The following is a 24,844-nucleotide window of genomic DNA, read 5'->3' as shown; positions in this document are numbered from 1 at the left end:
CTGTTTTCATTACCCGTTAGATATTGTAGTAAAAAAAGCTTGATTGAGAATTGAACGTTTCATTTGTACATTTTACAATAAAAAAAAGTATAACAGAGACCGTGGGCTGCATGGAATCTGCTTGAGGGCATCGAGCTGGAAATACCTTTTTAAATAAACTATACTTATATTTGTAGCAAATTGACAAATATTAACAGATGTGTCATACAAATACTTGACATATAAGTGTCATGTCTGATTTTATTTTAAAAGTGGTTTTGGTTCGTCCTTACTGAGTTCCACAGCACCTGTTGCTCTGACAGTAGCTGCAGCTCGTCATGTAACCACCACCTCAGCAGGAGAGCTTAAAGCCACCTCTCCTGCAGCAACAGGTGCCAGATTGTAATCATCACACCCTGGTATGTATGTTCTCTATTCTCTCTCCGTGGATTACATTATTTGTTGTTCTTAATATTCATCTCCTTCTTGGGCCTGAGCCTATTTTTTGTTGTTTTTTTTTATCCAGCGTGTGTGTTTTCTCTTATCAACGCTCTCTTGTTTTGTTCTCCGCCGGACTTGTAGTGCGCTTTTAGTTTCCCTTGGACTTTGATATGGACACTTGAACTTCGTTTTTTGTCATTAAACCGTTTTTGATTCTTTGAGTTTTTGTCTGTTGTTTGGTTGTTTGCATCAGCACTAGTCCAAACCTTACAATAAGCCCTGATAGCAATAAATAACACATATATAACACCAATATCTATATAAACCTTTATTGTAAAAAATAATTATACTTGATATAATATTATATGTATGCATGTGCTGAGCAAGTAGTCATAGGTTTATAGTATATACACATACTGTACATACTACGTTATTAAATATATAGCATGTATGGAGTTCATGGCAATATAACCATGAACATGATTCATCATCTCAATGTATCACTCGTCGTCCCCAGTTACCACCTCTTTAATTTACTTGTTTCAAAATATGTTTTGTACCTTTATTTTAAAGGATGTTTATTTGTACTACAGATCATTCTGTCGGTCTTACTTCTTCGATAATCACCCCTTATCGTCACAGACCTCCCAGCGAGACGCTTGTTTCTTTGTGGTGTTCCGAGAGTGTTGTCACGTAGTGAGGCATGTGTAGGAGGCCCATCTGCCACTGCAGCAGGAACACGGTAAACACAATCCTGAAGTGCCGTTCACGACCGAGCCAGAGGTGCTTGACGTCACTCCCGCGGAGGGTAAATATCCGGCAGCAGCCATCGCCGCTGAAAAACACTCGATGTGTTTGAAGATGATTATTATCATATTCTACACCCTCAACATAGTGTGTTCTGTATTGATCTGATGCAGCCTGGGGACTCGCATCAACTTGTGGTCGATACTGGGCGATGCAGGGATCGTATGAGCTTTAACGGACCTATTTTTAAGGTTAATGATTTATCGAGAGTTTGGATTTGATTCTCAGTGCAGTTATTTTCTTGAGCAAACATTGATTGACAGGCTTTTGTGCATCAAGGTAGACAAATAGTGAAGGAGGAGCTCATCATTCCCATGTTTTTTTTTTACTGTGTCCCTGGCTAACTGGGACACACAAGAGCATAGAAACATCAAACATACAACAATCAGGTAAAATACAAAAATAAATACTGAGATAATGCTGACAATTAGTATAAATGAATGCAATTATGCAATACAATTATAAAGATGAAAATATATGAAAGTAAAAATCAAATCAAATTGTAAAATAAAGAAATTCAAGCAACGTTCTGAATATTTTTCTGCTTCCCCATTTGACGTACCCGCAGGTGACTTTTTGACGTCTGCTCTTAAACAACAGCAATTGTATTTTATTTTAATTACAAATTACTTGTTTTATTGTATTAAATATTATTTAAGGGCAACTAATGTGTTGATCATCAGTATGTGTCTGTTTGTAGAAAACTCACAAAACCTTTCTTTGAAATATTTACATTACAAAATCTGATAAAGTGTTTTGCGAAATGCGTTTCTCTGGAGATAGAGAGATGTTTATCACTGAGCATAATCGATCCCAGAAGTCTCCACCTCAAGGGTACTCGTTGTATAAACAAAGTGAGGCGTGATAACAGCTGACTGGAGGAGGAGTGGAAACATTATTATGTCATAATGGATTCCGCTCACGTAAGCTCTTGTTTGCCGAGATTCGAGGGGGAAAACATGTACGTGAGTCAGGAGAGTTGGAGTTTGACATTAGTTGCCCTTTAATCTCTTTTTTTTTCATTCTATTTGTTCTGTCAACACCACAAAACCACTTGTCGACTTTACAATGCTGACAATAAAGGTGTTTGGATTCAGTTTTTATAACAGGAGTGAACAATCCATTATGTTGTAAGAATGACTTCTTACAACTTGTGGTCCTTTGTCGTTGCAACCATGGCGTCACCACATACACTTACCTCAGTACCGTCACAGAGTCTTCTGAGGATTCAGGAAGGACACAACAAAGCACTGTGGACCTGAAACATCCAAGGTCAGGAAGCGTTGTATGGATCAAGAGCAGAGAATCGCTGAGGCACAAATTTGTATTCAGAAACCACACTCATATTCTTTAATTAAAAATAAATAATGATGAAGATAAAGGGGGCACTTAGGTAACATAAGATAACATTTCCAAAATGTTTATAATGAATGAGGTTGATTTTCATATATTCAGCTCCATTCTGTAATTATAAAGTTAATAATCCACCTGAACCTACTTGATCCTCTCTTCAGATGAGTCTAATCTATTGTTGTTCACAGCAACACAAAACAGTTCTTGGAATAAGAACTATTCCAGGACAATGCGTCCATATTGACCCTCTCATCTGACTACACACACCTGAGTGGACAGAGTGAGACACTATTATGGAGGCTGAGCTCCAGACGTCTTCAGGCGTGAGGAAACCTAATCTTGCTAATTACTGCGCTGAGTGTCTTTTGTGCTGTGAGTTTCACCTGGTTAGATAATACAGTGCCACTTAGAGTTTTACAGCAAGTGACACCACATCGCACCTAAAAATAGCTGTGCACTTTCCCCGGGGACCAGCTGCAGCGCTCTGTCAGGTGGCGGCTGTGCCGTTTGTAGGATTGACGTCCCTGCCGCTGACTTTTTGACTTCAGCTCTGAAACACCAACTCATTTATGGCTCCTATTTATGGCTCCCTCGGCTCTGAGGTTGACTCTTCGTGTTGGTGTTACACCAAGATGATGATGGTGAAGATGATGGTGAAGAGGATGACGATGATGATGACGATGATGATGACGATGATATTATTTGATCCCTCTCAGGAGTTAACAAAAGAATAAACAACACTATGCAATAGATGTGTCTACAGTCGTCAGCCTGACTCTCTAAGTTATTTTCCACCCATCCATCCACTTCTGTCAATCCATCTCTCCATCCAACAAATAATTAGCCATTCTTTAACCTGTTTATCCATCCATTTATCCCTTCTGTCCATCCATTTATCCACTTAAGTCTAGTGATCCATCCATCCATCCATCCATCTATCCATCCACTTCTGCCCGTTCATCCATCTATCCACCTACCAATCCATCCATTCTCTTCAGTCCATCCATCCATCCCTTCTGTCCATCCATTTATCCACTTAAGTCTAGTGATCCATCCATCCATCCATCCATCTATCCATCCACTTCTGCCCGTTCATCCATCTATCCACCTACCAATCGATCCATCCTCTTCAGTCCATCCATTTAATCACTTCAGTCTGTCCATCCATTCTTCCATCCATCAATGCAACCATTTTAGTCTAGGTATCTATCCATCCACCAATCCATCCATCATCTTAAGTCCATCCATTAAGACCCACCAACCCAGCTAGCCACTTCAGTCTGTCAATCCATCCATCCGTCCATCCATCCATCCATCCATCCATCCATCCATCCATCCATCCATCCATCCATCCATCCATCCATCCATCCATCCATCCATCCATCCATCCATCCATCCATCCATCCATCCATCCATCCATCCATCCATCCATCCATCCATCCATCCATCCATCCATCCATCCATCCATCCATCCATCCATCCATCCATCCATCCATCCATCCATCCATCCATCCATCCATCCATCCATCCATCCATCCATCCATCCATCCATCCATCCAACCACTTTAGTCTATGTATCTATCCATGCACCAATCCATCCATCCACTTCAGTCCATCCATTCATTCACTTCAATGTAGTGATGGGTCGATGAGGCCTCATGATACCGTATTGGTTGATGATATATACATGTTATCTTTTAAAAGGCCACTAGATCTTTTGGCTCTCATCTACTAATTTAATGAAACCTGGCATAATTTTCAGTGAGGGTGCCATCTAGTGGTCTTTCAAACTCTATCATGATACAGCATCACCTCATGAGGCCACATCAACCCATCAGTACATTGAAGTGAATGAATGGATGAACTGAAGTGGATGGATGGATTGGTGCATGGATAGATGCATAGACTAAAGTTGTTGCATTGATGGATGGATGGACGGACGGATGGATGGGTGGATGGAAGGATGGATGGATGGATGGATGGATGGATGGATGGATGGATGGATGGATGGATGGATGGATGGATGGATGGATGGATGGATGGATCAACTGAAGTCCATTCATCAATTCATACATCCATCCATCCACTTCCGTCCATCCATCTCTCCATCCATCCATTATTTTCAATTGCTGGTGAACTGTCCATCAATTCATTAACTAAAACATGTAGGAATTATTGATTCATAAACCATAATTAAATTAGGACCATTCTTGTGTATAGAACCTTTTTTGATCAAATAAATTAATTTGTTGTCGAACAAAACCTCAAGTAATGTAAACATTTAAAAAACAATCTTCCTAGGATTCCCCTGCTTCCTATTTGATTTGATATTTATTTCATACAGGGTTGTATACCTGGCTGAATGTCTTCTGACGTCTATAAATAATTCATTTGGGGGAAAAGGATCTATCTGCCTCTCGTTGAGCACCTGGTGCCATCTGACTGAAGCGTCTCCAATTATCCAGCAGCAGCAGCAGCAGCAGCAGCAGCAGCAGCAGCAGCAGTGAGTCAGTGCGCGTGTCCTCCTCACATCCACTCATTTGGAGCCAAACTCTACTTTCCACAGTCCTCCACAGAAGACACTTCCACGCGTGATTTTGGCGGATTAAGTCTCTCAAAGTAACCAGGTTCACCACCAGCCTTGTGTTTTTGGTCACAATTGCCGAGAGTTTCACGTTTTTCCATTATTTTTCCCGCTGGTGAGCGCGCACTCCAAACGGATCCTAGGTGATGCTGAAAACCTTCAGGGAGATGGAACACGAGCCCGCGAGTCTTCCCCGTCACTCGTGGACGCGGGTGGGAAGTGAGGAGTCCGCGTGAGTCGGGGGATGGTGTCCAGGACCAGCACGCTGGACAGCTCCTGGAAGTCGGAGCGCACCAAGGGCGCACGGGAGGTGGACGTGACGCGTTCGTGGATCAGACGTGAACGCGCCGCGATGGCTAGTCTCTGCGTCGTGGACCACTTTCAATAAGACATGGACTTTGCAGAAATCCTTTTCTCTTTATTCATCGTCGTGGTTGCGGTCGTGTCGCTGCTGTCCAACTTGCTGGTGCTGTTATGTTTCGTCCACAGCAGCGAGATCCGCCGGCAGGTGCCGGGCGTGTTCACCATGAACCTGTCCTTCTGCAACATCCTCATCACCGTCCTCAACATGCCCGCTACGTTCGTGGGGATCGTCCGGAACCAGCAGCCGTTCGGGGACTGCCTGTGCCACACGCTGAGCTTCTTGGAGACCTTCCTGACCGTCAACACCATGCTGAGCATGGCGGCGCTCAGCATCGACCGCTGGATCGCGGTGGTCTTCCCGCTCAGTTACTCCACCAAGATGCGCTACAAGGACGCGGTGGTGATGGTGGGCTACTCCTGGCTGCACTCCTTCACCTTCTCCCTGACCGCGCTCCTCTTCTCCTGGCTGGACTACAGCCACGTGTACGCGTCGTGCACCTTGCAGCCGCGCGGCAGCCGCGGAGGCGCGGACTGGCTCCAGTTCACCATCTTCACGGTGGTGTTCCACGCCACCAGCTTCATCCTCTCGCTGCTCATCCTGTGCTTCACGTACTTAAAAGTGCTGAAAGTGGCCAGATTTCACTGCAAGAGGATCGACATCATCACCATGCAGACTCTCTTCCTGCTGGTCGACATTCACCCGAGGTACAGTACCTGCTCCACCGACGTTTACGCACACACTTACTCAAAGTTATCCCTCTTTTTTTTTAGTGTGAAACAAAGATGTCTAGTCGAACAAAAAAGGAGAAAGCAAAGAGCCACCAAGAAGATCAGCATCTTCATCGGCTCCTTCATCATCTGCTTTGCTCCTTATGTCATTACAAGGTAAGTTTAACTGATTGAAACGCATTCATAATTCATCTCACAGCAAAAAGTGATCTTAATACATTTTTTAATATTGAGATATAAGAAACTGGTGTTACTCAATGAACAAAAGATGACCAAGATAAATATAACTTCATTCTGAATTAAAATAAAATTGGCACACCAAAACAAAAAATTGTATTTGAATTAGTTTAAATCAACAACAGTAAGTAAGTCAGTAAGTCATTTTTATTTATATAGTGCTTTTCCAGACCAGGGTCACAAAGCGCTTAAACAATCAAAACAATATTCAATAAAGTATATACTTTAAAGGTCAAGATAAAACTGAAAACACAACAGGAGTTCCAGAAAATCAAGGAAAAGCCTGAACAAATAAAAACGTCTTTAGATGTTTCTTTAAGGAGTCAGTAGATCCATCAAACACAGAGGGAGAGAAAGATCGTTCCAAAGCTTAGGAGCAACAGAAGTGAAGCATCTTAAATAAAAAATTCCATCAAAAACATTGATAATGCATAATAATGTGGATATCGTGAGGAGGATTATTATTATCTTGATTCCCTCCAGGTTTTGTTGCTCCAATATTAAATAAAACATGATAATTATATGATGGACAAAAAATATTAAATTCCCTGACATTAGAACTTTGTTTAAAAAACAACAACAAAACATTTATATTTAAATATTATTATTAAAGACAGTAAGATAATATAAGAAATTGTCGGGGTGGTCCGTTTCCCTTAGAGTAGCAGCTATAAGAGATATGTTGTTTATGGTGTGTTCATCAATTTAACTATTATGGTCTATTTAGATCTATGCACAACCCAATGGAAGCACAACTCGATGTTTATGTAGCATATTGTGAATCCTGCTGTAATCTGAGCCCGATCATTATTGCCCCTGTGCACTCACCAAGTGGTTCTGAAACCAGAGGAGACTGTTAACACGTGGTGTAGTGGCAGCAGCTCCACGACACATGAGACGTTTGTCACCAGATGTGATGCCGGTGATCCATCAAGTCTGTGTTTGTGTGTGTGTGTGTGTGTGTGTGTGTGTGTGTTAGAGATCCAGAAAGGAGGAACGGCCATTAAGAAGAGAGAGTGATATGGAAATTGAAGTAACCCTGTTACTACTTCCTCAGACTGGAAGTTACAACAAAACACACATTTTTTAGAGCTGACCCTCACTGATATTCTTACATCCATCCTTCCATTCGTCCATTTTATCTCGGCATAGTCAGGAGTAAGGATAAATTATTTTACCGATGTAAGTGTACGAACTACACAAATCATATGCTTCAAATGAGTGACGTGTCACAACTGATAAAAAGGCATTTTCTAATGTAAATATTTCAATTAGAATCATTTGTTGTACAAACGTGGAAAGTGTGATTTATCATAAGGAGATAACACCATATTTTCTTACTTTTTCAAAGTCATAAAATGGCTTGCATTTGCCAGTAAGCAAGATTCAGTTCAGTTATTTAGCTTTAATAAATGCAATATGTAGCGATTAACGTCGAACCGTTGTATGCACTGTATGTGTAACTGTGCACGTATGTCCTTCAGTGACTGAAGTGATATAACATTGTCGTAAGACATTTTATCTCCACATTTACACAAGTGATTCTTGTTGGAAAATATCTTATCTTTTATTTTCTAGTTTCTTCCTGAAACCAAATCTGTGTGGAGCTGAACTACTGTGCTAGTCCTGAAAAGAAGGCAGTTGTCCCAGATACTTCTCTAACTGTTGAAATGACCTTGACAAAAGTCTAGAGTAAAGAATTTTAATGAATTCCAAATTACTGCCACCATTCAGTCATGCTAAACTGGGGATTTTGATTAACACAACACACAATCTATAATTTAAATAGAAGCATACAATTCAGGTTTTTTTTTTTATAATTCAAACACAATTTTCTCTTCGCACAGAGGTAGCTCAGATCTAACCCACCCGATCGTTTGCTGAAACCTAAAGTAGATTCATGTCCATGTAGTTATAGTGACCTATTAAGATGCACATGTTAAGATAAAATACAGAGATTATGTATGTATATAAAAGTAAAAATGAGGAATTTGACGAGAGTGAAGGGAATAAAGATAGATTGAGCCTCCCAGAATGAAAACGCATTTTGACTCTTGTTATCTCTGCCTTCCCTGCAGGTTGGCCGAGCTTCTCCCCTTCGTGGATGTTGACCGCCACTGGGGAATCATCAGTAAGTGCCTGACGTACAGCAAAGCTGCATCCGACCCCTTTGCCTACTCGCTCTTACGTAAGCAGTATAAGAAAGTCATGGTTACCGTCGTCAATCGCCTGCTCCGCCGCGAACTGTATCCCTCGTCCGGCCATAACAGCTCCTTGGACACGGAGAACGATTATTGTCTCCAGAGGATCAGCTAATGCTTGAGGCGTCGACGTGACGGATGCTTGCTCGAGAGTGTGTGCTCTGCAAATGATAGGAGACACGACGGTGGTGATGAGATGGCGAAGGTGTGAGAGTAGCCAGAGCGGATTCATCTGAAACAAACAAACAATTCAGACATGAGCTCCGTCAATAACGCCGGGGTTCACATATAGATCAGTTCAATTGACCAAAGCCGTTGGTTCACGCTATGGTTATGGTTGGATACCTCGCCGGCTCTGCTTTCACTTCCTAGAATTGCAGGGTTGTGGAACTCGCCAGGTTGACCTTTCCTAGTCCACAAAGACTGTAGAGAGCCAGACGCTCCACAGGGACCATGTGAAAGGCACCAAAGAGCGTCGGTCTATGTTAGCAAATACAGTCTTCGCCACTGCACATAGTTGCCATGTTGCAAACTGACTGTGTCTCACAGCTTTACACTGTCATTGAAGTATTAGCAAACACACGTTTGAATTCAAGATATATATTTGACCCTCAAGAGAAACATGATGTGTGAAACCACCTGTGTCCACCAGCATCATAAAATAAAAGACGGCCAGCATCAGACTTTTGTGACTGAACTGGGTTATGTAACTGTAACCTGACTGTGTACCGTATCAAGACAACAAACCTCCGCCGCAGAGGCTTGTGTTACACAGACATTAGACTGAGTCTGGCGTAATCCAAACAATGTTGTGTAATCCACTGATACACACCTCAATGAGAAGTTTGTGTAAAACGTTCAAATCGTAGTTTTCACTTGAATACTCACAATACACAATATGAGGGGTGCTTGCTTTCACAATAGTACACAACTAAACATTACAGCAACATGTTATCATGCAATAATACTTGACACAGATAAATTAAATCATCAAAGTATTGTAACACCACTAGACACAAGTAATGTAACCTCGTTCAACATTAAAATATATTTTTTGTTTGTATTTTATGTTTGAAAAGTGGAAGAGTAGAAATCAAAGCTTGAGTACCCTTGTTGTGTTTTGTGATGTACACAATCTTTTGTTCTGAATTCAACATTATATAACGTATTCTGATAAAAAAACAAAACACAATCTTAAGCAACACTAAAATATATTGTATAACAGGGTCCCCAACCACCGGTCTGTGAGGAATTCTTTACCGGGCTGCACGAATGCACACAGAGAAAGAACAACATTTACAGTTTTGTTGTATTGATTAAAACTCTAAAATGTGGTTTATTTTTAAGTAAAAACAGACTTTCTATTAGCCTGAGATAAGTTATGATGCTTGTTTGGGTTAACTTTATTCAAAAGTAAGATTCATAAATAAACACAAACTCTAAATGGAGTCATCTTGTTGCTGACTCAGCATTATGATAAAAATGTCATGCACTTAACTTAAACTTAAATAATACCTAAATTTAACCAGTCCCTTGAAATACAGTTTGGGGATACCCGTGGAATAACACAAATTAACACTATGTTGTATTCGATTTTATACAACAATATTTAAAATATGACACATTTCACAAAAAGTCACCATATGAAGGAAATGTTTAAGGCAATGTAGCAGTACACAGTGAAACAATGCACGACACAGTGATATGAAAAATTGTGTACATTGGTCAAAAGAAATGCTACACACACTGATAGTAATCAAGCTAACAAAAGCAATGACTCACAACAAGGTAAAAATACTAAGTTCTTTCAGCTGTGGTGTAGGCTGTTTTGAGATCAGAATGCTAGACCTTGCTAGTAGGGATGTGTTAATGAGGCTTCATGAAGCAGCTGATGGTGTATCATGATACAGTTTGAAAGACCACTAGATGGCACCCTCAGTGAAAATGATGCTAGGTTTCATTGAATTAGTAGATCAGAGCCAAAGATTATAAAGTAGAGAGTGACATCTAGTTTTTAAAAAAGAACACTGTATCATGATAGAATTGATGCAGTATCATGAGGCATCATTAATTACTACCCACTAGAAACATTTGATGAATCTCAAATTACACTTTGAACTGACACAAATAGTGGACAATAAGGAAGGAAAGATAAAAAAAATGCATAACAGCAAATACCATAAAAAACACCAATCAACATGTCATACCACAACACAACACACTACAGAGTAGTTTATTGGAGTACACAATGTCACTTAATGTTGCACTTTGAGCAATACAACAGATCATAAGATGGTTTCAATGCACAGTATATGACACATTAAAGTTTTATTTGTCATCACAAATTCATGTTACACATTGTAACACACACGTTCCTCTGTTATGAAGGTATAAATCCAACATATTCTCACCAGCACCTACAAACATCCACTCAGTATCTGTGTTCTTGTCACAACTTTTTGCTGACGTTGACAAAAGCTAAGTGTCGGGGTTTTTTCGCCGCTCATGTTGCACTCATGTCGATAGTGTGACTTTGAACATTCCAGCGGTCGTGTTAAAACTTGACTGATTAATATGCTGATAGGATTTGCTCAAAACCATCTGCGGATAATCTGACAGTCGGGAATATTACTGGATGTGTCCTGCTCAGAGTCAGATTGTAACTGAATGTATTAGAAAATTACTATTTTAACGTCACATTTATACCAGTGAGCTTCATTTCACTGCTAGAGAGAGTTTCTATGTCCATGTTGTGTATATTTTGCAACGCACAGAAAGAAAAAAACTTATTGTGTAGGTTTTCTTAAAGAAACAATGTAGCACAGGGAGGTTTTCAACATAATGTTGTGTTCCTGCTGGATTTAAACATGTGACTTTTATAACCTGTTGCTTTATAATGGACGAGTCTCTGGATGTGTTTGACGCACATGTGTCGTCTTCTGTGAGCCACTTGCTGTTCTATGGCAGTGCGATAGAACTTTAGTTGAATATGTGCAATAAAACGTGTCAATTAACAAAGTATAATGATTATGTATCTTTGTTGTTGTTGTGGCTGGACTATGACTCCAATGACATGATATTTGCTGATTTAATCTAAGTGGCTGAGCAGAATGAATGTAGCTAATAGAAACGTCTTGTTGGTACAGGCAATTTGTGGGATTGAATCACTGGATTGATTTAGATGAATAGCTTAGTTAAAATAACATCTTGATTGTTTTGCATCAACCTAATTGCTGTAATTATGCAGCGGATGATAAGAAGCAAAGGCCACAGCCCAAGAATAATCACAGCGACAGGTTAAAGGTTATTATTTTCCTAATTAGTCATTCTGCCGTATTGTTACCCGCAGACCGAGAAATGTATGAGCTTCATGATAATGCTGTTAGGTTGGTTTCATCGGTCTTTTTCGATTCACACATCCTGAGCCAGCATGAAGATGTTATCTCATCATCCATTTCAGATCCCACATTCATTCTCCTTTCAACGTGGAGAACCAGCAGCTGCTTATCTTTAAAAGCTATTTCTTTCAGGCTAACCAAAGGTTATATTTATAGGTAAGCGGTGGAAATTTATTTTTTCTTTTCTTGAATAAACTCTTTATGTCTTCTTTTGGAGTATTTGTGTGTGTGATCATTTTTCTTCCTGATTTGTTCTGTTATCAGGGCTTACATCTTAATATTGATTCATCCATTCCTTGTGAAAGAGATCATCGTTCCAGCCTCTCCTTGTGAAACACATTCATGATGATAAAACATCAGTTTGCCTGATTTGTATTTAGCAACCTTGCTAAGAAAATTGTGCTTTTGCACAGTTTGATAATGACTTGGCACCGAATCAAAATCCAGTTTTCTCTCCATGACCCTCCCAGGACTCAGCTGCCCAACTCTATACTCCTCCCTCCCTCCCTCTTTTCTCCATCCATCTCCCCCTTCGATCCACCCTCCCAGCCAGTCGCAGCAGGAGGTTCTGAGTCTGGTTCTGCTCGAGGTTTCTGCCTTCTTAAAGGAAGTTTTGTTATTTACTCATTGTTGAGTTGCTTGGATCCGTTTTTATTTTCTCCAATATAGTCATACTTAAACTGTTAAGTGTCTTGATATAACTTTAACTTTAACACTCTAAATAAAAATGTAATTAAATTAAATTAAATGTCAACAAATATTATTCAGAAATAAAATAGAAAACATATTTTATTCAAAGAATGTCTTGTACTTGATGATTTTAGATTAAAAGCAAAGCTTTTTTCACATTTTCATCTTTCGCCCAATAAACTTAACTATATAGACATATAAATGTTCACCTGTAGCTTGACACAGTACAAAAGTAGAAATGTGGAGTACCAGGATCAAAAAAAATGAGCACAATGAGAATGTTATTCTGACATTTGAGAACTGTTGTTTATTAAATATTTAAATTAAGCCTACATTTGAACTGTAAGACACACCACTCCAGTTAGCCTTGAGGTCCACGCTTGTTGACATTTTATTTTTATTGGCCGAAGAAAGTCACGTGTCTGCATGTCTGGTCGCGCTTTTATTTAATTTGAGTTAGAAAACGCAGACAAAACATAAATCCTTGTCATTGATGCCACGTAACAAATGAAGGTAAAAAAAAAAGAAAAAAGAAAAAAGAAATTCATTCCACATGATCACACAATGATCTGATAAATACGACATTTCCCAGCACTTGTTCAACGTTGCAGCTCATTTTTTGTAACTTGATATTTGACCGTAATACTTGTAATAAAAGCCAGGAAAAATCTCTGCGGACGTGGGGAGCTCGTGCACGTTCTCAGCTCGAGGTGCCACATCGAAATGGAGGGGAAAGCGCTGGGAAAGATCAACGTGATTTTACTTCTGATTTCCATTTCTTTCGTCTCGTCCTCTCCTCGAAGATGCGACCCAGGATCTCGTGGTAAAGTTCTTCTTTCCGTCTCGAGTTTAACGTCAACGTCACACTTTTAAAGTAACAACCTGCTGCACAGTTGAGCATGTACACACACACACACACACACACACACGTTTGATACAAACACAAATATTAATGCTTATAATATTGATCCAGAACAAAATAGTTAGTGAACACACTTGTTTAACTTCTACGTTGCACGTACATCTAAACTCACACGTGGACACACACTTACAACATTGATCCATATACACAAACTAAATTACACACCTTCCCACTCAGACGCAACACAATCTTTAATACACAAACTAACTGTTAATACAGAACACAACCATACATTTGCACACATGTATTAATATGATGCCAGAATTTAAAGCTAAGAGGAACACATTATAACACTTTACATTATACAGTTATTACATCACAAAAACACACATTTATGTGTAATATTGGCGACAATACTGCCTTGTAAATCATGTTTGACTTTGGGCCATAACTTATGAAAACTTGCAGCCTGATGTTGTGATTCTTGTGGTGTGTTTAGGGTTCTGCAGGGTGACTGTGCAGGACAAGCGTGAGTACAGAGACATGTTTTGTTGACCTACATCCACTGTCCTAGTGATACTTAGAAACTTGCTGTGGACTGTGAATTTTGGAAATAAAATTAATAATAACTAATAAAAAATAATTTGAATATGTGGTTAACAAACACATCTGGTGAAAAGCATACAGAGAACATGAAGAAGAATTTTAAGGATTTTAATATCGCTGCAGTAGTTTTGTTTATATAAAGGGCGTGTTACTGTGTCTGCAGCCAAAAAGCCAATAAATAGTTTAATACGACCATTAAAGCCTCTGCACAGACAGATTTCTGTGGCCTTCAAATCCATTCAAAGCATGTCTGACGATCGTGTTTGTAGAGACCTGCTCGTCTCTGTACCCTTAAGTCTCAGATTCAAGTCACACCCAACATTTGTATTTTAGCTCGTGTACAGAGCATGATAGGACCTCGTACTGTAGACATGGGCAAAGGATGATCATGATTAATCTGATAGTTAAATAAAGAAAAATGCTGTTTTCCACTTTTCATTTCCACATATTTTTTCAAGTTGTTCTCTTAATGAGTATTTATTTATCTTCAAATAATTTTGTAGTGAATTGAAGAAGGATTTTTAATTCACTTTTTATATTATAGTTTAAATATACTAAAATGACGATTATAGCTTAATAAGCTTAGCTATAAAATGTTATTGTATGTAGGTTCTGTTCCTTATTTCGATTGGCTTGACGGCCCCCTACATAATTCACAGTATGGGATGTGGCCCCTGAGGTAATTGCCGCCCCTGTCCTACTGCATCAAAGTGAAATCCCTTCACTACAGTGATGAACTCCAGTATCCACTGATCCATCATGTGTATTTTTAGATGATCAATGGCTGTATAAAATATTCACATGTTAATTTTCCAGGGACCTATGATGGAGCACACCTCTGATAAATGTTATATGGGACTTATAAAGCAAAAGTGAAATCAAGATAAGTTGAATACTTCCGTTGTGTTCCAGCCAAGTGCACAGAGATGATGCTGTCGTACTGCGATGACATGCCTTACACTCGCACCATGTTCCCCAACATCCTGGGCCACAAGTCCTGGGAGGAGGCGGAGCTGGGAGCCGAGTACCTGCTGATGAGTGTGGTGGAGTCTCTGCTGCAGGGCGAGTGCAACCCCGAGGTCCGGATGCTGGGCTGCTCGGTGCTGGCCCCCCGCTGCGAGGGCGGCTCGGTGCTGAAGCCGTGTCGCCACACCTGCGAGGAGGTGCAGAGGCGATGCGGTCACGCGTTCGAGAGGATCTCCATGGCGTGGCCCTACTTCCTGAACTGCGACCGTTTCTATGGCGGTGACCAGGAGGGGTGTTACGACCCACTGGAGGGCCTCCAGGGTGAGGACCGTTAGCTTTCATAAATATCAGGCCGGGCTTGATGAACGACACACACTCAGCACACGGACAGTTTTAGAGCAGCCATCTCCCTCCACGCACATCTGGTCTGCACACATCTGGATCAAAGTAACATCCTTAACTCAGCACTTACTTACTTACATAAGCCTTTAGCTCAACATTTTGTTAAAGGCTTGTGTCAGTTACAACTATGTTAACACTTAAACTACACAGAGATTCACAATTAACATACTGTAATATTATGATAGTTTAACAATGTTCTATCTATCTATCTATCTATCTATCTATCTATCTATCTATCTATCTATCTATCTATCCATCCATCCATCCATCCATCCATCCATCCATCCATCCATCCATCCATCCATCCATCCATCCATCCATCCATCCATCCATCCATCCATCCATCCATCCATCCATCCATCTTTTTTCCAATAGCCACAGAAATACAGCAATTTTTCATGAAAAATAAAAAATAAATCAAAATAAAATAAGAACAAGAACATAAAGAGAAAGAACAAGATAACACAATCTAAGTCTAAAGATAAAGAAAAAGAACATAGATATATCTATGTATAATAATGTGAAATTAAAACTTTTAAAATGATAATTACATAGCAAGTATGTGCAAATGTACAAATATTTCCAGACACACAAAGAGAGTAAACACATGTAAATGGTCCAGTGGTGTAAACTATACAGGCAACACACACACCTCATTAACCCCTCCAGGTTAAACGCTGATGTCACGAGCGCCACCTGGTGTCCTTAATGACAAACAGCAGACATCGAACATATGTTCACCATCACTCATTGTATATTTAACCTTATTTAACCTTTCAGATTATGTAGAAAACAATCTAAATATCTGTAGATGTTAAGTCTTCTCTAACTAAGAAATGGAAGGAACCATTCGACGTGTGTCCTCATTAAACATATGATTTCAATATCAATCTAATGAATCAACCCATTTTTTTAAAACAAGCTCATGGAGTTTTCTACATTACAAGAGGCACAATAACAAGTCAGCAGCTACGAAGCTGTAGTTTCAGGTTTCTATTTATAGACCATGCGTCATAACAAAGGTAGCAACAGAGCTTGACTTTACTATCAGGAAATATCGACACTAACACGTACTTTGTGTAAAGCATTTTAACAACACACTTTTATTAGAGCAGAGAGGAATAGACTTTGACATCAAAAACCGACTCTGGACCACCTGATACCATAAAATATAAACTATATAAGTCCCTAGTGTTGTGGGTTTTCTCACCATCATTGGAGGCATGTCTAAAGGTTTCAGAAGTAAATAAATTTTACTGTTTCAAACTAAAGCTACTGTCAAATGGCCTTTATTCTTGAAGTTTTAACTAGATTTGTAAGAATCTTTTCTTTCAATCCAAGAATGAATTAACTGAAAAACAGCAAAAAATGTTGTGTTAAGTAGCGAGATGCACACCTGAACAACAAACAAAATCATTTTTACTAAAACATGTGTGTATATTTTCATAAAACAATGGCAACATATAGTAAGTTAGTTGGTAAGTAAGTCATTTTTATTTGTATAGCGCTTTTCCAGACCAGGGTCACAAAGCGCTTAAACAATCAAAACAATACTCAATAAAGTATATACTTTAAAGATCAAGAAAAAACTGATAAATATAGCTGCAGTTTTTCGTGGTCTTTCTATTTAAGATTGGATATAATTAAAAAGGGCATTTCAAAATGTTTTTCTTGTAAAATTGATAGATAGAAAGAAATGAATGAGTCCCTGAGACTATTAGTGTTGTATCATGGGAGGAGTATTCATGCTCCATCTGCTTCTCTGCTCACTGATGACAGTGTTCAGAGGACGACTGTCATCAGAGATGCTACATTTGTTGCTAGTTGTTTTCAAACTAGACAAAGCTGCATTGTATTGTTGGAAATTTTAGTGGAAGCTCACATCTCCAGGTCCTCCTCCATGAGCAGCAAATGATCTTGTTGAACACAATTTTATTTGTATAGCGCTTTTCCAGACCAGGGTCACAAAGCGCTTAAACAATCAAAACAATATTCAATAAAGTATATACTTTAAATATCAAGATAAAACTGATAACACAACAGGAGTTCCAGAAAATCAAGGAAAAGCCTGAACAAATAAAAATGTCTTAAGATGTTTCTTGAAGGAGTCAGTAGATCCATCAAACACAGAGAGAGAGGAAGATCGTTCCAAAGCTTAGGAGCAACAGCCTGGAAGGATTTCTCTCCTCTGGTCCTGAACCAACATGTGTCTCCATGTACTCCATGCGTCAGTCCCTTGTTACCTACCCACACAGCTGGATGAAGCTTTGATTTCATTTTAATTTTGATTCAAATGACATGAGGTCCAAGACATTTGTATGTTTACAGAGAAGACGCGATCCTAGCTTTTCATCCAGTATTTTTCTCTCCCCCTTCTTTTCTGTCTCTTGCCTCATTGGACTTCTCATGCATTCCATGAGCTGCTCAGAGTTTCTAGTGTCAGAGTGAGTGCATACCCAAAAACAACAGCAGATCCAGATGATTCTGCTCAGACTGGACAGAATCTTAAAACATAAGATTGATCTTTTGTCCCGTTTAGGCCGGGCTGACGAAGAAATGAACGACGAGGTTCCTCCCGCGAGCCTCTCGACCTCCATCCAGTACAGATACCACTCCAACAATGACATGAACGGCATCTTGAAGGACGTCGAGAGTCGATGCTCCGACATCTCCAGGACGTACAGCATCGGGCAGAGCACCGAGGGACGGGATCTGCTCGTCATCGAGTTCTCCAACAACCCGGGACAACACGACCTACGTAAGTCTTGAGAGTCTCCTTCTCTTGGTCATGTGACGAGACCTTGTCCTGCAGTGGAGCCAGAGATGAAGTTCATCGGGAACATACATGGGAACGAGGTCTTGGGGCGTCAGATCCTCATCTACCTGGCCCAGTACTTGTGTTCAGAGTACCTGATGGGGAACGAGCACATCCAGACGATCGTCAACACCACTAGAATCCACATCCTGCCCTCCATGAACCCGGACGGCTACGAGGTGGCCGTCTCCGGACAGAGGGAGAGTAACTACGGCGACGAGGAGGAGGTCAGTTTATCTTTCATGGATCTTTTAAACGTCTTCTGGTGCTGCTAAGTGACCCACTTCTGGTCTGATACATCACACGTCAGTGATTTGTGGTGCTTGATACTCATTGGTTCAACTTACACCAAATACTCTCTTCACTTTGTAGAAACAATTATGTTAGTTCAACCTTTACCTTTCCTCGTAGTCCCTCAAAACCAGGCATGTGTAACCACAAAGAGAAAAAATTATGTATATAATTTATTTTTTATTGATTATAACTGTCTTACAGGTGTTTTGTTTTGAAATAAGATGGTATTTTCTCAGAAGTAACATTAGTCTCTGACTCTTGACACGTCAAGACGCTCGTTTCAGTCAAGTTTACTCTAAGAATAAACCTGTTAACCAGTTGAAGCATTTAATAATATGATGGTCAGTCTGTGAATGTAATGTCGACATCAAACCGGGCCTCGGTGCAAAAAAAACCCCTGTAATCGAAAATGGTGTAAAAGTGCAAGACCAGGCCCTTCAAAATAAAATAAAAAACAACATGGTTGTCAATGACAGAAAAATCTATTTCAATCAAATAAACTTCAAAAAAGCTTGGGTGCTCACTTTTACTTGTCTATGGACACCAAGCAGGAATTGACATTAAGTGTGAACATAGTGATAAATAGTAAATAACAAACGTTACTGGAAGAAAAAGAGGAAAGTTTGAGTAAAATTCGAATTGAGTTAAACCTGGGATTAGTCAATCAGACGATCTTATTTTTTTTTTTAAGATAGTTTATCACTCATTTTACAAAATTGAGTTCTGTTGCCAAAATATCTGAGTTCCCAGGATGTGACTTAGGGTTTGTTAATCCTGCTTCTTGAAACAATCCTCTGATTCCAAATCATGCAAAAGGTCCATTAACTCGGGACCAGAATAGGAACCAGTGACAGGGAACAGTTGTGGAAACACGTGTTAGATTAGTGCAGTGTCATGTAAACAGACCTTAAATCTTGGATCAGAACACATCAAAAGACTGCAACTGACAGCTACTAGAGCAATAAAACAAGGATTACAATAAAACAACTGGCAAGAAAGAGCTTGAACGTAAAAGTAAAAAGTATCTTAAAATAGTGTAATATAATAGAATGTGAACACTTCAAGGCTCTTGGATGAAAAGGAAACCAGTGCCAAAAAAACAATCGGAAACATTTACGATCTTCCACAGAAGCAGAAGTATCGACAATAGTTTAGGATTTAGTCGATTTAATTTCTCCATTTTGCTCTCTAAATAACACAAGCTTGATCCTAGTATCAGATGTTGGTTAGCAACTCTTGTTTTAAAACCTGGAGACACCAACACAACAAGAGCCTTGTCTCGTTTGTCGTACAGACAGAAATTTGGCAAATGCAGATGGAGAGTTATGAGATTGCAGTTACACTAATCCAACACAAACTATATTTAAAAAAAACTACAGTGCTAGTGAAGTGGTTGATACAACTTTTTAAATAAAAAATATTGTAAATAAATATAATTGGAATATTATTCCACCCAGGTTTGTTTAAGGGGAGCTTCAGAGTTCTATTCACAGAGAATATCATGCATTTGTTAACAGGATAGATTTATACAATAGTCCTCTACATGTAAATAATATCAATTATGTATAAAAAATTGTGATAGACGGAGCAAATAAGGAAAACTGTGTTCTATGAAAACAGATCTAAAGGAGTCCTCACTGTGAATTCAACAACCCTCATTACTAACTTAGTTTTGAACATTTGACTTCAGAGTCAGATTCTCATCTCAATACGGTTCATTTTAATTCAGCTGAAAATCTTGATCAAATACCTCTGAGTTAACATCAAGCATAAGCATGTTTCCGTCAGAGGTGGTGGATCAATATAGAAGATTTACTTTGATATTACGTATTTCTGCATTTCAAACAACAATTCATTATCCATTACATACAATGATTGTTTTTGTTTAGTCAATTCTTCATGTGAAGATCTGTGTGTGTGTGTGTGTGTGTGACCTCCGCAGGGCCAAACACACAACACCTGGAACATCGGTCGCACTAATGCTCAGAACATCGACCTGAACAGGAATTTTCCAGATCTGACCTCGATAGTTTACAGTCGACGCAGGCAGAAGCGCTTCCGCACCGACCACATCCCAATCCCAGATTATTACTGGTTTGGTAAGGTACGGTAAGAACGCCGGAATACTTCGAACAGGTCCGACCACACAGTGTGCTGCTGCTGAAAATGTTCTGAATCCAGGTGGCTCCGGAGACGTATGCCGTGATGAAGTGGATCCGATCCATCCCTTTCGTGCTGTCGGCGAGCCTCCATGGAGGAGATCTGGTCGTGTCGTACCCGTATGATCTGTCCAAACACCCGCTGGAGCGCAACATGTTCTCCCCAACACCAGACGACAAGGTTTGAGCTGAATAATCTGGTGTTATTCTAATTATTCAAAGTTTATGGTTTGAATTTTGCATTTAAAAACAGAACTTCCATTATGTCTGAAGTTTGAAATCATAAATAAATATGATTTTCTGATTATTGGCGTTTTAACATTTTTATTTAATCTATTATAGCAAAACTAATATGAATTATTACAGTATAATTTAATACAATCCCCATTTACTACACATTATCTCATATTCAAGAGATTTCTTAACGTACAAAAGTACATTAAACACATCTTAACCTATGTTTATAACTTTTTTTAATTTTTTAAATCAAGTATCTCTCTATAATAATTTCAATTCTGAATAATTTGTCTTAGTGTTAACAGTCGATATGATAATAACGTTGTTTGATTTATTAAATACAAGTTTCGTCCTCCGTAACATGTTGCTTTCGTCTTCCTCAGGTTTTTAAGTTTCTCGCTAAAACGTATTCTACGACCCACGAGACCATGTCCAATGAAAACGCTCAGTGTGGATCCTCTCGATCCCTCAGTGAGAAAGGAACCGTAAATGGAGCTCATTGGTCCAGTATCGCCGGAGGTAATGAACATATTCAACCACCAGAGGGCGCCAGTTATTTAATTTCAGAAACTACGGTCTGTTCTCGTCCCCGAGCAGGGATGCAGGACTTCAACTATCTTCACACCAACTGCATGGAGCTGACGGTGGAGCTGGGATGTGACAAGTTTCCACCTGAAGACGATTTATTCATCGGCTGGCATGAAAACCATGAAGCATTGATCTCCTTCATTGAAGCAGTAAGATGTGATTTTCTCGCAGCCAATATGTGTGTATTAAGGATTAATAATATACTTTAATATTTACATTTCCATGTATTATTATATTGTAATTTCATAAATATAATTATATTACATTAATATTAGAAAATAGAAATTAAAATAATCTTCATCAAATCCATATTAGTATTGTTGGGAATAATAAAAAAATGTTAATAATAAGTGTTTCCCCACTGTTGGGAAGTTATTACAATAGTCAGCTTGTGCTAGCTCTGTGTGTGTTATTGTGTTGTGTGTGTCTATGTGAGTGTTTTTGTGTTTGAGTCTGTGTTTGTGTCTGTGAGTATGTTGGCGTGCATATATGTGTTTGTGTTTTTTTTGTGTGCCTGGTTTGTGTAGGTGTATGTCTGTACGCGTTTGTGTGTGTATTTATTATGCATGTCTGTACATGCTTCTATGTGTGTGTGTGTGTGTGTGAGAGAGAGAGTGTTTCTGTGTGTGTTGCTGTTTAAAAAAGCCAATTACAGCCTACTTGTGTGCAAAACATACAATAATATTATATTAATATACAATTATACTAAGTTATTAAGTAAGTAATATTTTTTTAAATCGCTTAAACAACATAGTTGTTACATTCTATGAATGAGATGATCTAAACAACTATTAAAGTCTTATTGAATTGAAAGTGTGAGGAAAACAGAAGATATATAGAATAAGACAAATTAAATTAGGGAAAATCTAAAACTTTTTTTTATAGAATAACCATGGAAATAAATAAAAAATTCAAAGGAAATACACAGCCCAAAATGGTAAACATTATCAGTGTAACTGTGTGCGCCCCTTACTTTTAAACTTTTGGTTTATAGTCAGAACGTGACAGTAGTTGCATCCTACAGTATCCACCACTAGAGGGCACTGTCGGTTTTACTATCAGCAACAGCCGCTGTGAACCGCAACTTACCCTCGAAACACGGAATAATAAGTGACGCCGTTGTTGTTGTTCTCTTGTGGAGGTTCATAGAGGAATCAAAGGCATCGTTACTGACGAGCAGGGGAATCCAATTACAGGAGCAAGAATCGCAGTGCAAAGAGTTCGACATGACATCACCACAGGTACATTTTCTTTCTTTTCTTGTCAGCAAAATAGACCTTTTTGTTGACCGTTAGTGACCTTTCACATGTGCAACGTCCATGTTTTTGCTGTTTCTTATTCATATTATATTAGTTCTTGTAGTATTTGAAGCTAAATGTTTTTATAATTTTAGAGTAAGTGAGTACACAGGTTTTGGATTTGTATGAATGATAACTACTATCATAAGTTTCATTAAAATAGATCATCATTTATTTGAATTAATTATAACATCTCTATATTTGGACATTGGGATATCTGTTTACAACTTAATATAGTAACTTCATTGATGTTATATGTGATGAAAAAAGAGCAACTTTAATTCATGGTATTTTTCAATAAGAAAGAAGTAAGTAAGAACACATGTTTCGTTAAAAGATGATCAAAATAACGACTGGAAAAATTCAATGTTATTGCTTCTTGCATGCATGACGAGGATCCCTGGTGAACTAAATTACTCAGAGAGCTGATATATAAGTTAGAGGTGAATATTGACAATTAAAATTAAAAGAACAAATGAAGACCAAACTGTTTAGTTAAAAAAAGGTTTTCCATTTTATTTATTTCTGCGCCTTAGTTGTGTTTATATTTATTCAATTCATATCAATATATAGGTAAAAGTATTGGAATATATTAATATATAGATTTCCACACCTCTAAAACAAATCAAAAGAAGCTACATTTCTAATATATGTTTTAATAAATAAAATAATATTTTAAATTAGTTAAATATCTGTATGATTCAGAGTTAATTTTATCGGTAAATGCTTCTAATTTGTTTTAATTGAATTGTGTCACCTACATTTCCACAGATACACACACATGGCAATAAAAGACCAAAAGGAAAGCTTTTTATTTCCTGTTTGACTCGACATTGGTCACTGAAGTGAATACAGATCAGGATCACTCATGAAATGATCAATGATTTTCATCATGTGCTCTTGAAAGGATACATGTATCCATCTTTCCTGGTACACAAACTGCTGAATCCTTAAACCCCAGCAACACAACAGTGAGTGAGTGAATTCTGTTTGTTGTCCAGTTGACACGGGGGAGTACTGGCGCCTCCTGACCCCGGGCGTTCACATCGTGTCCGCCTCGGCTCCCGGATACAAACTTTCGGCGAAGAAAGTCTACCTTCCTCACGGCATGACCCAAGCCGGGCGAGTGGACTTCGTGTTGGCGAGAGAATTTTCGGCGAACGACACGCTGGACGAGGACGACACCACGACCGCCTACCAGCGCTTCGACCCCTACAACCAGTACGAGCGCTACATCCAGATGCGTCTGCTCAGCCAGCCTCAGGAGGAGCGGGCCGAGAAGCCCTGGTGGTGGAGCTACTTCGCCCAGCCCGGCAGTGGACCCGTGCCAACCTGGCTGCTCAAGCCCCAGTGATGCTCCTGCTGTCCAGGAAAAGCACACAAGGACCATGTTTGTTTGTCTCGCAGTAACTATCAGAGTAATTGGACGTTGTTGTACTTTCAGCTCACAATAGAAGCAACTATGCTACTGTTCTTCTTGTTCGCTCATCTTGATGTTCACTGCTTTAGATAATAAACATCACAAATGTTGCTTCAGACTTTTTTTTTTTTAAGGACAATCAGTTTAAACTTTATTTTATCGAAACAACAACTGAGGAAATCTGGTGCGACTCATCAGGATTATTTAAAAACAGATGGTTATTAAACCAAACCATAATCTTCAAAACTAAAATATAATGCCATATAAGGATTACTTACTTTGTTTAGCTTTATGCTATTACTATACTACTCTGTCGACTACTCTGAAAATAATCCTAACCCTGAGTCGACGTAAGGGTGATTAGAAAATGAGTGAAGTTTGAACATCATTCTAAGCATGAACAATGTTTTGTACT

At 39.0% G+C, this 24,844-nt stretch overlaps 2 protein-coding genes across 2 annotated transcripts; both read left to right on the top strand.

Annotated features, from left to right (window-relative positions):
- The first annotated feature begins 5,486 nt into the window (after positions 1–5,486).
- LOC148082343 (G protein-coupled receptor 26-like) lies at positions 5,487–8,839 on the top strand. The gene is made up of 3 exons (XM_087788171.1): positions 5,487–6,232; positions 6,299–6,412; positions 8,572–8,839. Exons 1-3 carry the CDS (start codon positions 5,556–5,558, stop codon positions 8,807–8,809), a joined length of 1,029 nt encoding a protein of 342 aa, XP_087644297.1. The 5' UTR covers positions 5,487–5,555; the 3' UTR covers positions 8,810–8,839.
- A 4,464-nt stretch (positions 8,840–13,303) lies between these two features.
- On the top strand, positions 13,304–24,540 carry LOC148082342 (carboxypeptidase Z-like). Its single transcript, XM_087788170.1, has 11 exons — positions 13,304–13,605; positions 14,144–14,173; positions 15,163–15,537; positions 18,158–18,376; positions 18,431–18,660; positions 20,670–20,831; positions 20,909–21,067; positions 21,507–21,642; positions 21,721–21,860; positions 22,853–22,952; positions 24,011–24,540. Exons 1-11 carry the CDS (start codon positions 13,506–13,508, stop codon positions 24,361–24,363), a joined length of 2,004 nt encoding a protein of 667 aa, XP_087644296.1. The 5' UTR covers positions 13,304–13,505; the 3' UTR covers positions 24,364–24,540.
- The last annotated feature ends 304 nt before the right edge of the window (positions 24,541–24,844 follow it).

This window comes from Callionymus lyra, chromosome 4 (genome assembly GCF_982586985.1).
Source record: "Callionymus lyra chromosome 4, fCalLyr1.hap1.1, whole genome shotgun sequence".
In the NCBI taxonomy this organism is placed as follows: Eukaryota; Metazoa; Chordata; class Actinopteri; order Syngnathiformes; family Callionymidae; genus Callionymus; species Callionymus lyra.
This window is presented reverse-complemented; position numbering and strand designations above follow the sequence as displayed.

Coding starts and splice junctions, on each gene's coding strand:
- LOC148082343 (XM_087788171.1), top strand. CDS start 5,556: ATGGACTTTGCAGAAATCCTTTTCTCTTTATTCATCGTCGTGGTTGCG. Junction 6,233..6,298: donor CTGGTCGACATTCACCCGAG/GTACAGTACCTG, acceptor CTTTTTTTTTAG/TGTGAAACAAAGATGTCTAG. Junction 6,413..8,571: donor GCTCCTTATGTCATTACAAG/GTAAGTTTAACT, acceptor CCTTCCCTGCAG/GTTGGCCGAGCTTCTCCCCT.
- LOC148082342 (XM_087788170.1), top strand. CDS start 13,506: ATGGAGGGGAAAGCGCTGGGAAAGATCAACGTGATTTTACTTCTGATT. Junction 13,606..14,143: donor ATGCGACCCAGGATCTCGTG/GTAAAGTTCTTC, acceptor TGGTGTGTTTAG/GGTTCTGCAGGGTGACTGTG. Junction 14,174..15,162: donor GGTGACTGTGCAGGACAAGC/GTGAGTACAGAG, acceptor GTTGTGTTCCAG/CCAAGTGCACAGAGATGATG.